This window comes from Hirundo rustica, chromosome 3 (assembly GCF_015227805.2).
Source record: "Hirundo rustica isolate bHirRus1 chromosome 3, bHirRus1.pri.v3, whole genome shotgun sequence".
NCBI lineage: Eukaryota > Metazoa > Chordata > Aves > Passeriformes > Hirundinidae > Hirundo > Hirundo rustica.
The window spans coordinates 29,157,635-29,171,409 of NC_053452.1; the positions used below are offsets into that span (position 1 = coordinate 29,157,635).

The following is a 13,775-nucleotide window of genomic DNA, read 5'->3' on the forward strand; positions in this document are numbered from 1 at the left end:
CAGCTGCTTTCTAAAGCAAGTCTCTCAACCTTCTTTGAGTTAAGATTTTGGTCTCCTTCATTATGTGCGAGGAGCAGCTCCTGGTTGTGCTCTGCAGCCCAGCCTGCAGCAGAGGTAATGCAAAGGATACAAAGAGAGGAATCAGATGCTGCTGACCAGCAGCTGGCTGGGCAAAAAAGCCTTCGAAGTTCAGCAGTACAGCAATCACATGTTGACTTGTGCTGTGTCCTGCTGCCTTACAGCTGAGAAGTGAGAACTCTGCTATCTACAGGTGCTTTTTAGCTGAAGTAATGCAAGAAAGTTGACAGGAACTAGTGCACCAGGTAAAGGCAGCAGTGCAAGTAGCTTGGAAAGCTCAGTGTGGATGTCCTTCTGTAGAAACTGAGACTGAGCCAAAAAAAAAAAAAAAAAAAAAAAAAAAAAAAAAAAAAAAAAAAAAAAAAAAAAAAAAAAACCAAAAAAAACCACCACTTTATAGGCAAAGAGGTGTTTTGCTCACTTACTTTGCTGTCAAAGCACACTCTGAAGAGCTTGCTGTGATTTGACGCAGTCCAGAGAGCTCTAGCATCTCCACCATGTTGATAAAGACTCTTGGGAGCTGTGAGGATTATAGTAACCAGACATAGAGACACGTTACAAATAACAGAACACGATACCACTGCAAAGAGCAAGAAGTGCCATCCCTAGGTCAGGGAGTCAGTGCAAACTGCACTGGCTGCAGCCAATGGCATGTGCAAGGATGACGTATAAAAGGAGAGGGAGGGAGACATACAGAGGATCTCAGCCAAAAAAATTCCAGGGGCTTGTACAAGCTAGCCAAAATGCTGCTTCACTCCCTGGCACATTTCCATTTGCTCTAGGGTAAATGAAACTGTCCATGGTTGGTTTAGCCATGAAAACTGTCATGGTATGTTTGGTCCACAGCATAAATATTGTCAAATGCACAGTTTTTCTGAAACTGCAGCCCTCTTTCTCAGGTCATTAGCTAGTACAATCATTGAAATGCAGCACTGAAGAACAGTCTGACTCCAGCTATTTGAAAGTTTCATTTGTATGAAACATAATCACTGACAGTCTATCAGAAGTGAGAAAAACATCAGTGTACTTGCCAGGAACATAGCTTGCTAGGGTACCTTAAAAGCTTACCTCCTTATAGAAAATATCCAGAGTGTCCTGAAGGTGCTTTACATACTTTTGCACTGAATAAGTTTCCTGTTTAAAAAAAAAAAAAAAAAAAATGTAGTCTTTTTCAGGAACCAACAAGGTGATTTGTGAGAAGATATACCAATTTGATGCTCTTTTTTTCTTTTGTTGGCAGACATCTTTCCAGATCAAGAAGTTTACTGGCACATAGACAGAGGTTACATAGTGCTTGTGTTTTTATGCCATTAATATATTCCTCTAATCTCTGTAGAAAATCCTGAGGTATTTTGGCAGACCCTTTCCCTGATGATGATTATATTGATCACACTTTTGGATTTTGGTTTGTCTTTTATGGGACACAGAGCAGACTGGTTTACCTTATGAACAGAACAATTCCTCTTTTTTCAAACTGCCCATCTGGAGAAACTGATATGAAGGCAGTCAGACCCCACAAAGCCCATAAGCAAAACCATTTGTGACTATAGTTACAGAGGTGTAGCTGTGGGGACAAAGGCTTCAGGCAGCAGCCCGTAAAGGAAAGAGCAACACAGAGAACAGCACCTGGTCATTTCAACGAGGGGGGTACAGGCCCCCAGTCTGTGCCACACAAGCAGCTTCAGAGGGGATGACCACTGACAGCTAAAGAAAAGACATGTTTTTCACTATAAGCTGATGTTATTATTTTGGGTGTCATTCTGAGGAAGAATTGGGCATCCTCAGTAATTATTGCGCGGAAATGTTTTCCAGAAGTCTTCAATTGTGTCCCCTAACATGCCTGAGACACCACACGTATTACTTTGTCCAGTTAAGCAGGGAGAGCTCTTCAGCTTAATCTTTGTGTTTTGTTCAATATGAGTCGGTTCCTAGTACTTAAATAATGCATTTCTCCAGAGCTGCGGTGCCCCTGTATTAAAAGCCGTGCACTTGTTCCCCATACAATACAGATGAAATGGACAGGACTTCTAAGTGCTTTTTAAACAAAGAGGAACTTTGGCTCCCTGAGAGAGAGAAAGGCTATGTTTCCAGGGCTGGTCACCTGCCAAATGCCTGGATGAGCATGCCTAATTCAGAGATACAAACCTTGTCCAAGCAGTACTGGCATAGGTCGACGCCTCCAACGAGGATGGTAATCAGCTTCCAGTCTTCCTTGAAGTTAATTTTCTAGGGGCACATAAAATAAACAGATTGCAGCATCCATTGCTTAGGCATGCAGAGGTAACATTCACAAATGGGGCTAAATGGGGCACGGACAGGAGGGCAGAACGAAGGAGGTATGCTGAGTTAAGCTGGCAAAGGAAAAGCATCTCTCCAGGGGGGAAATCTGAACTGTTTGCTTGCCTACTGCAATTCACCTTGGCTTTTCCGAGGAAATTCCCTTCAGCAGACCAGCTCTGTCGGGGTAACCAAGCACGGAAATGTGTCTGTGGCAGCAAGCATCCCTAAATGAATGTCAGCTCCAGAAGAGGGATGGACGGGAGAGGTTTGCCAGCCGTGGCTGCGCACTGCAGGCAGTGTGGGGATACAGCCGTGTGGGAGTGGAGGCTGGAGTGACTCACGTAGCTGTGGAACTGGAGCTGCTGGGGATCCCTGCCAGCTGGGCAAGAATTACCCGGTGGCCAGGAGGGGCAAGGGGTGCCCCAGGGAACAGACAGCTGGATTAAAATAGAAGAGTCCAGGAGGCTGGTGACTTCACCGAGCTCATATAAGGGCAGCTGCAGTACCCACGTCACCGCAAGCTAACAATAGGCGCTGCTGAGAGCTGGATCTCATCGAAACATTTTGTAACATTCAGTACAAAGAAAGGAATCAAAGGCGACTATTTTTAGTGTAGTGCATTTACATAACAAACATCTGCGAAAGGATCCCACAAATAGAGGGAGGGCCTGGGAATCACCCACAGGTCTGAATTCTCCTCTTTAACCAGCAATTTGCCCAGAAAGACTTTCATGAAGAGGCAATGTCATGGCAGGGACACACTCCTCTCCCTTTTCTAAAAAACGCATAAAAAGCTGTGAATAAAACAAAGCACGACAGCCTCTCCTCTTCTGTTCTATTGAAAAGCCATGCCAGCTCCCTTCACTCTGCCAAACAATTGGCAATGCAGAGTAACTGACAGTGGGGTGAGCATGCAGCATCCATCAAGAGTTCTGGCACGGAGAGCCACATGCTTTGACAAATCCTGCTTATTCAGTGCCTTCCTTTCCCATTCAGCTTGAGCCAAGAAGCACCAGGCACTCCCATTCCCTTAGAGGGAATGCTCTCCCTGAACCAACACCGAGATAGTCATCCACTCAAATTCAGCCAACACTCAGAGCAGGGTTTCTCAGATTTCTTCCCCTCCCTTCTTTTGATGCCCTTTGTAGCCCTCAGTGGAGTTAGCACAGCAGACTGGTCCACAATGCTAGATCCCATACTAATTCTCTAAAGTATTACAGTGTGACAGAGAATCATCCATTCCTGAGGTTACTGATCACTGATTAATTATTTGCCTGCTCAAAACCAGACTTTGAGAGGGCTTTTTTTCCTGCAAAGACTTCAGCAGTCCCTCTTCCCTATATTGTGGATATTGTGACTCATGTTGGTCTGCAGGTATCTGCTTCAGCAATCTTAGCTCAGCCTTTATGACCTTCACTTTGAAGGTCACTGCTCAACAAAGCAATCCTGTACCCACACCAGAGCCTTCAGATTTCTCCTCTTCCTCACTACCTTCCTTACATCTCCTGGCTGCACTGCACCCCACGTTAGGGGTAATTCATATGGCACATCCATCTTGGAAAGCGCAGCAGAGATAGGGACTTTTCTTCCATCAGTAAAGCACTCTTCAGGACTCAAGCATCACATTAATTACAGTCATCTCCCAGAGACCACAGCAGCACAGAGGTGTGGCCCAAATCTCACTTACCGAGCTGCTTCTCATCAGCTCCACCAATGCACGTGCTTGGCCTGGCATATCGCTAGGAGAGAGAACAGAAGATTTTACATGTGTGCTCTAAAAGCACATCACCCTCTTGATCCCCACTCCTCCCATTGCAGGGGATCCCAGGTTCAGCAGAAATCAGTATGAGGAAAGTGATGCCTCAAAAGGCTGAGCAAACGCTGAAGGACCAAGTTGCACAAGTGAATAATCTGATCTGAAAAGGCTTCAGCTGGGATGGCTGCCAAGTGGCAGGCAACTGGTGTGAGTTCTTCCCATCTCAGAGTTGGCCTCAGTGCACTTTGTTTGGGAAAAAACACTAACGCCCAGATGCACAGAGACGTTGAGTTACATAACTCACTTCAAAAATCTAGTGGGGGAGTTTGGTGCTGACACAGAAGCTGGGCACCTAACCAGCCTTCCTGATCTGGCCTTGAATTCCTATGCCTTGTCTTATGGCTGGAAGAGAGTGCTTACATTGTGGGACTGCCAGGCTCGAGAGTCCCAGTCCAGCTCTGGACAGGATGCAACATCCACGGGCCAAAGCACAAACCATGCTGAGACACCAGCTGGAAATGAGCTCCTGATATAGTGGTGAAAGACTGTGCTTGAGCTAATAAGCCCTGCCTCTCTCCAGCAGCTACACAAATGCAGTCACATTATTTGGATTCCTAGAACCATATTGATCACGCTGAGTCAGCTTTGCTCAGGGAACCTATGAAATATTTAGTAGCTATACAGGCTTTGATAGTTATCCTAAATCTCTCTTGCAGCAGATTTAATGGTTGTAGAAGATGTCAGAAAAAGCTCTGGAAACCAATTCTGTGCGTATTCATGGAGCAGGCACAGTGTAAGCCATACAAATTCTTACATGTTTTGGTTGTTAACGGACTAGTATATTTTTTTCTTCAGGAGGAGAAAGGAGTTATTTACAGCTGCCTTTTTTTTTTTTTTTTTTTTTTTTTTTTTTTTGCACTGCAAACAGAGATCATTTTTAATGCCATTAGCTTAGCAGTGGGCTTCTATTTGTTGGTTTCAGGCACATTCTCTACAAATCAAGGAATAGAAGAGATACTCATGAATTTTTTCCTCATTATAGATCTTGCCTGCCAGTGAATTAGGGACCTGTACACTAAAGACTGGGCAGAAAAAGGTACTGGTTGAATTAGAAGCATAACTAAGACATTGTCTCAAAAATTATAGGCAGGTATTGAATAAAGAAAGGAAGCTTGTGTCTAATTTAGAAAAAGATAACAAATAAATCCCTCCAATATCGAATTGAATTTAAAAAATAAAATCCCGAAACTCACAATTCAAAACATCAGTTCACAGAAACACGCTGAGTACCAGAAGGTCATCAGCATCACCTCAACCCTGCCATGCACCACAAAGGTAACCTGTCAGTCCATCACTCCTCACTCCTTTGCCTTTCCGATTTGGGATTGCCCTTACCGTGCTGTGGCATTTCTTTCCGCAACGTTGAATCCAGCTGTTTCCTTAGAACTGCCAGTGGAGAAGCCAAAGAGGTTTGGATTGAATTTCTTCAAGATGTCTTAAAAAGAAAAACCACAGTGTTTAACCATTCACAGTAAAACCAGCAGCGTTGCCTCCCTGCAGACGCATGAGCCAATTGAGTGGTGAGAATACGGACCTGTGCTTGTCCCTCATTCACTGTGACTTTACAGGAGCTAGAGACACATCTGCTTTAAGACTCTAGTTACTCAAATTTCATCACTGCAACTATTTCTCTCCATGGGCCTGAGGAGTCAGGGCCTGGTGGCTCAGGGGATGCATAAGTGGATCTAGGGCAAATCACCAGTCTTGAATAAAAGTGTCAGTGTATTCATGGTTACTTTCTTTCATGTACCAGAAGCAGATGCCCTGAATATGGCCCTCCCCCTCTCACCCCTCCAGCTAGATAATAATACTTGTGTCAGAGATGTGAAATATTTTCATTTTTCTAGATTTCACTGAAACTTTCACTGGGGAAGCATGATGTCTGAAAACTGTTATTGTTACTGTGTCTGTAGTGCTGTCTGAAACCTCTTTATAGAATCTCATTTATAATGCATAATTGAATTGCGCCTTCTATTTTTCTTCAAATGCAGTGATATGCCCGGTGCAAGGCAAAGCACATCAGATTTTATTACTAACAGTGTCAGGTATTGTCAAACTGCTCTACAGCATGGATCACATACAAATAGAGCAGCCATTGTAAACCAAGTGCCTTCCAATTTATTGTTGTGTTGACCACTTAGTGGTTTCTATGGAAACTACAGGCCCAATCACACAGAGCACTAGGACAAAAATTTAGAGTACTTTTTGGTTTGTTTTTCACTGCTGTGTAGCAACTTGAAATCATCAGGAAGAACCATAGCTTTGTCAACAATCCTGGCTAGATGGACGAATGGTTTCATAACCCTTTATTTGTCCACAGGCATTACAGTAACTAGAAAGCACAAAACAAAATAAGGGAGGAGCAGGTCTGCCATGAACTTCTGTCACCTTCAGCACATTTACTCCTAATTATTTTGGTCAAAAGGACGATGCAATCACATGCAGGTCCTGTGATGTGGAGGGGTTGAATCAACTTTACAGCTAATCAGGGCAGCCTGGATTTCAGCTCTCACTCACGTGAACTGCTTATACCCACAGCAGATGGACATCCCCACCGTTTTCAAGGAAGAACGACCATGTCCAGATGTTTCCTAGCATCCGCTTAAATGACTTTCAGTGTAATATCCAACTTCTGCTTTTCTAGGATACTCACTGGGTAAAGTAGCCTGGATCTCCAGGGTCTCATCACCTCCAATACTACAAAGGGAAAGAACAAAATCACCCAGTAGGGTTAATCCTGCAGCCATCTGTCTTATTGTCACCATATGTTGTTGTAGCAGCCCAAGAATTGAAAAACAACCTCCCCCCCGAAAATACTTGCTTCAGACAGGACTAAGGACATAAACCACAGGAATTCAGGGAAAGTAGTGAAAGCATAACTCACATTAAATAAAGCAGGGCAGCACTAAGATAGGAGCTATGCCTTCAGGCTGGGAACAGACCATATTGGGAGAACTGATTTTTCATATGGACATGCTGGAATACCCATCACAGAAAGGCATTATTTCCTCCCTAAAGTTGCTCCACGTTTCCTTGCTGAAACCACATTTGTGCGCAGTTAAGCATAGGAGAGACCGCCTTAAATATTCATTAGCTGCTTATTTGCAATTCTGCAGTGCTGATTCCAGAGAGCCTCTGCCTCTACCATTCAAAACTCGCCTGTGTGCCGAGCCAATACACTCTTACACCACTTGTGGCAGCCACTCCTGAAAATATCCATGCCTGCAGACACAGGCAAAGGGACGCAGAAAGAGCAAAGAGGACAATGTATACATGCACACACATATCAACCATACGTCTGCCCATGGAGAGCAGGCAGTTTCCTTCCACTCTAGAATGGATATTGAGCTTCATACCCTCTGACGTACATTGATTGCCCACTTTGCAATAGCAAAATTGTTTGGAACATCTTCACTGAGAATGTGTGCAGTGCTCTCACCATGTTCCACACTCACTCAGACCTTCTAGCATTAGACACTGCAGTGGATAATCACAGCAACACTTTGAATAAACTCCAGAGAGATTAGCAAAAGGCTAAAGGGTACTAAGGTGTGACACAGAACCACACCTGTAGCAGTCAGGTCACACATACGCACACGAAAAAGAAAAGAAAAAGAAGGCAAAAAAAAAAAAAAAGCCCACAGAAACAAGCACAACCCCAACCCCCAGCAATCACTCCTTTTCTCTTCCAGTCCTGACTCCTCCGACCCTTACCGAGCAATACTTGCTGTCAGCATCCTTCCCCTGAATTTACATATGCAAACATGTAACTACACAACCAGGTGACCCACACCTTTTACTGTGTGGACAAAAACGGGAAAAAAAAAAAAAAAAAAAAAAAAAAAAAAAAAAAAAAAAAAAAAAAAAAAAAAAAAAAAAAAAAGCAAGCATTTTCACTCACCTCCAGGCAAGTCCCTTCCAGTCTGTTTGTGGGTCTGGTACTTTAGCTCCTACTGCAGTCTGGAAAAATGGAAATAACAATTGATAAAATACTAAAAGAAAAACAAAACCCCACAAATGTAGGTAAGATAGACATCATGTTGTGAAAGCATTCTGGTAACATTACTCTGCATCCAGCCAAGCTTTTGCAATATCCTAATTTTAGCATAAGTGGTCCATGTCATTCACCACCACACACTGGCCTGTGAGCAGCCTTGCATCTCCCATACTTCAATTTTCCGTGCTCCTCCTCAAACACAAAAGGAACTCATCTAGATAGTTCACCATTGAACATCAGAGAACGTATAGTCCAGCCAGAGGACAACAGATTGTAAGGTCAAGGACATAAGACTTTAAAGCTGCTACTCATACTGTTTTAGCAACCCAATGGGACCCAGATTAACATTAACAGCTTTGCATTTGTTTGGATTCTTTCCTGAAGGAAAATGCTTCATCCTGCATTTCCAGAAGATGATTTTGAGAGACTTAATAATCCAGCAAAAAAGCCCCAAACACTGATGAAAAATCCCCATCCAGTTTTAGCTGTACATAAATCAGAGGAGCTGCTTTTTAATCTGCCAAGAAAATAAACCTTTGGTGTACAATCCATTTTTCCTCTCCTGGATCCAGTCTGCTACTTAACAGACAGACTTGATGAGGTGTAGACAGGAATTCTTTTTGCCAAGTATAGATAAGTGTGTTGGTGTGTCTATTGCTTTCACTGTGCATTGGTGCTAGAGAAGTCAGACAGATGAATTCTAACCAGTGACATGACTAAACTGCTCAATGTTTCATTAATCTCCAGCTGTATCTAGATTGACACAGCCTTCCTTTCTGCTCTGTGAACTTTCGTATCCTTCAAAAGTAAAAAAATACATAAAGCCCTCAGAACAAAGACCTCCGTGCTGAATTTGAATAGCTCACAGGATGGGGACAGACCTCTAGCAAGGTCAGCACCCTGACTCATATTCAGGGCAGCAAACATAGGAAGGGGTTCTTCTGCAGCTTTACAGTGTTTTAGTGGTCTCGCCTAATTTTGTATTCTTCAAAAAGCCATGGCACCAATTCAGCCATAAACACTAACTGCATTCAGGGGTCTTGTGGGGAGCATCAGGAGGACAATCTTGGTGGACTTTGCTGCTGCAGTCCCCCTGTACCAAGGATGGTTACGCTGTACAAAGTGCACATGGCTGCTGTGGGAGGTGTGAGTATGTGTATACATGGGAAATACCCCGCCAGTTTTTCTGACATCCCTCCAAATAAATCACCTAATAAACCCCCCCAAACACCTTGCTGTGGCAGTGGCAACTGGCAGGAACTGCATGGGTAATGGCATTATGAGAACGTGCCTTGCTCAGCTCTTGAGACAGAGACCTTGAGCATCATAATCTGGCCCCTATGACTATGGGACTCTGAAATATTTCATATATTAAAAGAACTAATATTTTTAAAATAAGAGGAATGTGCTAATGCGCATACCTAGCATTTAATATGGGGGAAGAAATAAAGCAATTAATTTTAAGAGTCATGGCAATGGATAAGAGGGAGACTTGTAGTGCTTGACTGATTTCTTCTAAGAAAAGCTCAAAGCTTTGCAGCAGGGGAAAAGGCAGGATTACATCAGGTCAAGCAAAATCAGTTTCAGAGCTAACGAGAAGGTGCATGATGCATAATGAAGACATGCACACCTGCCTGTAAGATAAGCCTGACCATTTAAGGGCTTCAGACCCTCTAAGTCCCTCTGAACTCAACAGGAACAGAAGCTGCTAGAAGGAGCACTGGTTTAGTTCAGGAGTTAAAATTCATGGGAACTGTTGATGCAAATATTCGCTTTCCTCCCATGCAAGACAAATTCTGTAGGACTACGTAATTGTAGAACTTTTTCAAAGAAAACTTCAGTGCAGAGTGCAGATCTGCAGTATCCCCTGCTAGTCTTGTCTGGGGCCTTTTTTTTTTTTTTTAATTTATTTATTTCATCTACTTTTTGTTTTAAACCTCCATTTCTTAGTTCTTGAAATACATCTGAGCTTTACCTGGAAGATATCTAACCCAGGAAGCAAAATCTGAAAACAAAACTCTGAAATACAAAACTATCATAATTATCTCGAGTGGGAAGCACTTCATTTTGCAGTCAATTATTTCCATGAGAGTTTTCAACAAAATGCCTTCTTGCATCAAAAATATCAACTGCTTTCGCTTCTTTTCTTTCATGTCAGAAGAGACTATTCCCATAAGACAGCCACGTCCCTTTTCAAAACCACTTGAATAAACTGTATGCAACAGAGAATGGGATCCCATTTCTATCCTGGCCTGAACTATTCATTACTGGATTACACAATTGCCAGTGTCACTCATACCCCTTCAGGCTATTTCTTTGCAAAGGGAACCAGGTAGATGAGTTTTGCTTTGCCAAGCCAAAGCAATTTGTTTTCTGTCTGCTGATGCCTGACGTGACAACATCTGGGTAGAAATCAACAGCTGCTCTTCTCATTCTAAACATGGGAACACAGCAATACTCACAGTCAGGGAATCTCCAAGTGCTCCTACAGCTTTGATGTCGGCAGGCCGTAGCTCATGTACTAAAATGCAGGAGGAGAATAAAAGTAGGATTACTGACAACTGGCAAAGTCCTGTTTAATAGAAAAAACATGCAAGTCTTAGGTACCAATCCAATGGCATTTTTGCAGACTTTTAAGGTGGAAAAATCCTCAGGTTCTGTGTGTCACCCAGGCAAAATGTGTAACTTCTTGCCTTTGCTTGCAACAGTGTATTACAATAAGATGGAAAGAAATAGAACTTAAAACAGCTTAGGTAAAAAAAAAAAAAAAAAAAAAAAAAAAAAAAAAAAAAAAAAAAAAAAAAAAAAAATTAAAACAGACTAAATATGTTTACAGATGCATACATTCAATCTCTTTTAACTGGCTTACAGGTTTGGGTCAATATTTCCTAAGAAAAATCTCCCTGTAAAATCTTCAAATTACACACAGCACTTGCACTGCACTGCTTAGTCACTAACCCTCCTGGGCAATTTTAATCTGCCATGTTGCTGTATGATGAATGATGTATATGATACATGCATACAGTAAATGTGATCACATTTATCCACAGAGGCATAATCACTGTCATGCAGAACTTACTGTGAATATCTTCCCTTTGCCGCTGAATATATCAGCTTTTATTGTTTACTTTCCATCTGGGATGTGCAATTTCAACATCTTATTGTTTTTAGAGACAAAAAATGATTTTTTTTCCTATGTGTGATTTTAGGTTAGGAGTTCTTTCTCACCTGATGTTGGGACACGACTAGATGGAGTATAATCAGGACATGACAGTTCACTGCCCCAGTTCTGAAATGAGAAGTTACAAAATTGTTTCATCTTGTAGCTAAAAGATAATGTGGATTTCATATATGGTTTAGATGTACAGTGAAGGGCAAAACCAAGTTAAAACACAGATCCTAGTTTGGTGTCAACGTAGCTCAACATTCTTCTACGTCTCTTAGCGGAATACTATCCAAACAATAATTACTTCAGGTGACATTTTCTAGCCAAAGCATAAAACTTTTCCAAAGGCAAAACATTTCATTCTGAAATATTGCTTATGATAAAGTTCCATAAGGAAGATTATTTTTTCCCTCTCCACTGCCTAGGAATTTTGTCCACGACCTACAACGTGGGGTCTCCAGGTCTGAAGTCTTGCTCTGTCTCAAAAGACATCAAATGTAAAAGCAAATAAAAATCAAGACTAAAATCCCTGGCAAAGTTATCGTGTTATATTAATGTAGTACATTATTAATGTATTATTATACTGGCTGGTGAAGGGTTTGAGCAGCAGTCCTATGAGGAGCAGCTGACAGAACTGGGGTTGTTTAGCCTGAAGGAAAGGAGGCTCAGGGGTGACCTTATCACTCTACCACTGCACAAAAGGAGGTGTGATGAGGCTGGAGTCCATCTATTCTCCCAGGCAACCGGTGAAGGAACAAGGGGAAATGGACTCAAGGTGCACTAGAGAAGGTTCAGGTTGGATATTAGAAAAAAATTCTTCACTGAAAGAGTGGCCAAGCATTAAAACAACGTTATATATTCTATTATTGTATTATCGATCCCCACGTACCTTGCCAGGAACCTATTCTTCCCCTAGAAACTTTCAAAAATGGCTTGCTTTTACTGAATATAAAATTTGAAAAAATCCCCCAAAATTTCAAAGCTTTAAAAGTTCCAGTAAAGAAAACTGACAGGCTCTAAATAACTATCACACATTTTGATGTGACATAATAGTTATAACGTGTATCTCACCAACTCAAGATACTGAATCAAACACACATTGCAGAACACTTTAGTTCACCAGCAGAGAGAGTTAATTAATGTCTCCCCCTGCTTTTTGGTAACATGTAACAATATTAGCCATGAAGGCAGCAAGGGAAAAACCAAAACTGTCACAGTGACCAGCCCCTGCCAGAGCAATGAGAGCTGTGTACACTGATCAAAGGGCCAGCCCTGCTGGAAGCTGGAGGTCAGGCTAGGGATATCCTGAGGTCCCTTCCAACCTCAATTATTCTGTGACTGCACAATTCTACCAGTGTCAAACTACATGGACCAGTGGTCTTCAGAAAGCATGATTGCTGTTAAAAAACACCACAACAAATTCATCTGTTCTTGTGAAAAAATGTTGTAATAGGCTCTACTATCAACCACTAAAGTCTGGTTGCAGAGGCTACGAAAAACAGGCTTATTTTTAGATCAGAAAGTCTTGCTTTACCCTCTGCCTATACTTCTCTCCTTTATCACTTCAAAAGCTGTTGCAATTTAGTGCAAGTCCAAGAATCACCTATTAAAAATGTACTCTAGCTCTACAGATAAAAATCCCCTCTCAGTCCTGCACACTATGACTTGCTAAGTCATGGTGCTGTTCTTTGGGACCCTCATGGCACACAAAGGTTTTGATAATTGGGTTGGTCCTGAGCACCCCCAGTATGTCAAACTAGCCCAGTCCACTTTGACTGCCAAGCAAATAACCACTCCATTTCTTCAAGTCCTACACACAATATCTGTTTCTGCAGTTTATTTAACATGCCTCATGACAGTTGCTCAGTCATGGTGGAAATGAAATCCCTTTGAAATGGGATTCCTATCACCTTTGTATAGAGCCACACATCCAATATGTAAAGGTGACTGCCCTCTGCAGGTTAAACTTACTTGATGTAAGGAAGAACAGCGCCTCCAGAGCAGAATAAACATTCCTCAGATTATTTGGGGGTCAGCATTCTAAGATAGTTTCTCCATATTGTGAGGAACTCGCTATCTGAATTAATTACGCATTCTAGATTACTTACTTTGGTTACAGTTTTGATACAATTACACCAGTAATATAATTAATTTTGTTTGGCTTCTAGGAAAACATTTGTTTACACAATGAAAAGTGCAATGCATGGCAGAATTTTCTTTCCAAAAACTGGTAATAGTTCAATGTAATCAATAAATTCAGGATGATGTGTTAGGAGATGAGATGCAGCTTTGCATAGTTCGCCTAAAATGCAGGGAAAGGTGCAACAATTACCTCTATTGGCTCTCTAGTGGGCTCCACAGGTGTGTAGTTGCTATTCCTGTACGTTCCCAGGAAGGGACTGTTCTGGAGAAAGAGGAAACAAAATAAGATAAATAAA

The 13,775-nt window shown here is 42.0% G+C and overlaps 1 protein-coding gene across 10 annotated transcripts in view; it reads right to left on the reverse strand.

The window, feature by feature from the left end:
* Positions 1-13,775, reverse strand: part of PLB1 (phospholipase B1) — a 79,137-nt gene that overhangs the window by 8,053 nt on the left and 57,309 nt on the right. For all 10 annotated transcript variants that reach the window (XR_005700252.2, XM_040060352.1, XM_040060347.1 and 7 more), the window contains 10 exons: positions 13,670-13,741; positions 11,400-11,460; positions 10,634-10,692; positions 8,076-8,134; positions 6,828-6,871; positions 5,510-5,609; positions 4,046-4,097; positions 2,224-2,304; positions 1,147-1,212; positions 504-598 (listed from right to left, as the gene is read on the reverse strand). Coding sequence is in view for 9 of the 10 variants with exons in the window: in XM_040060352.1 (XP_039916286.1) it covers positions 504-598; positions 1,147-1,212; positions 2,224-2,304; positions 4,046-4,097; positions 5,510-5,609; positions 6,828-6,871; positions 8,076-8,134; positions 10,634-10,692; positions 11,400-11,460; positions 13,670-13,741 (689 nt within the window). In the remaining variant the exon portion in view is untranslated. The remainder of the gene's footprint in view (positions 1-503; positions 599-1,146; positions 1,213-2,223; positions 2,305-4,045; positions 4,098-5,509; positions 5,610-6,827; positions 6,872-8,075; positions 8,135-10,633; positions 10,693-11,399; positions 11,461-13,669; positions 13,742-13,775) is intronic.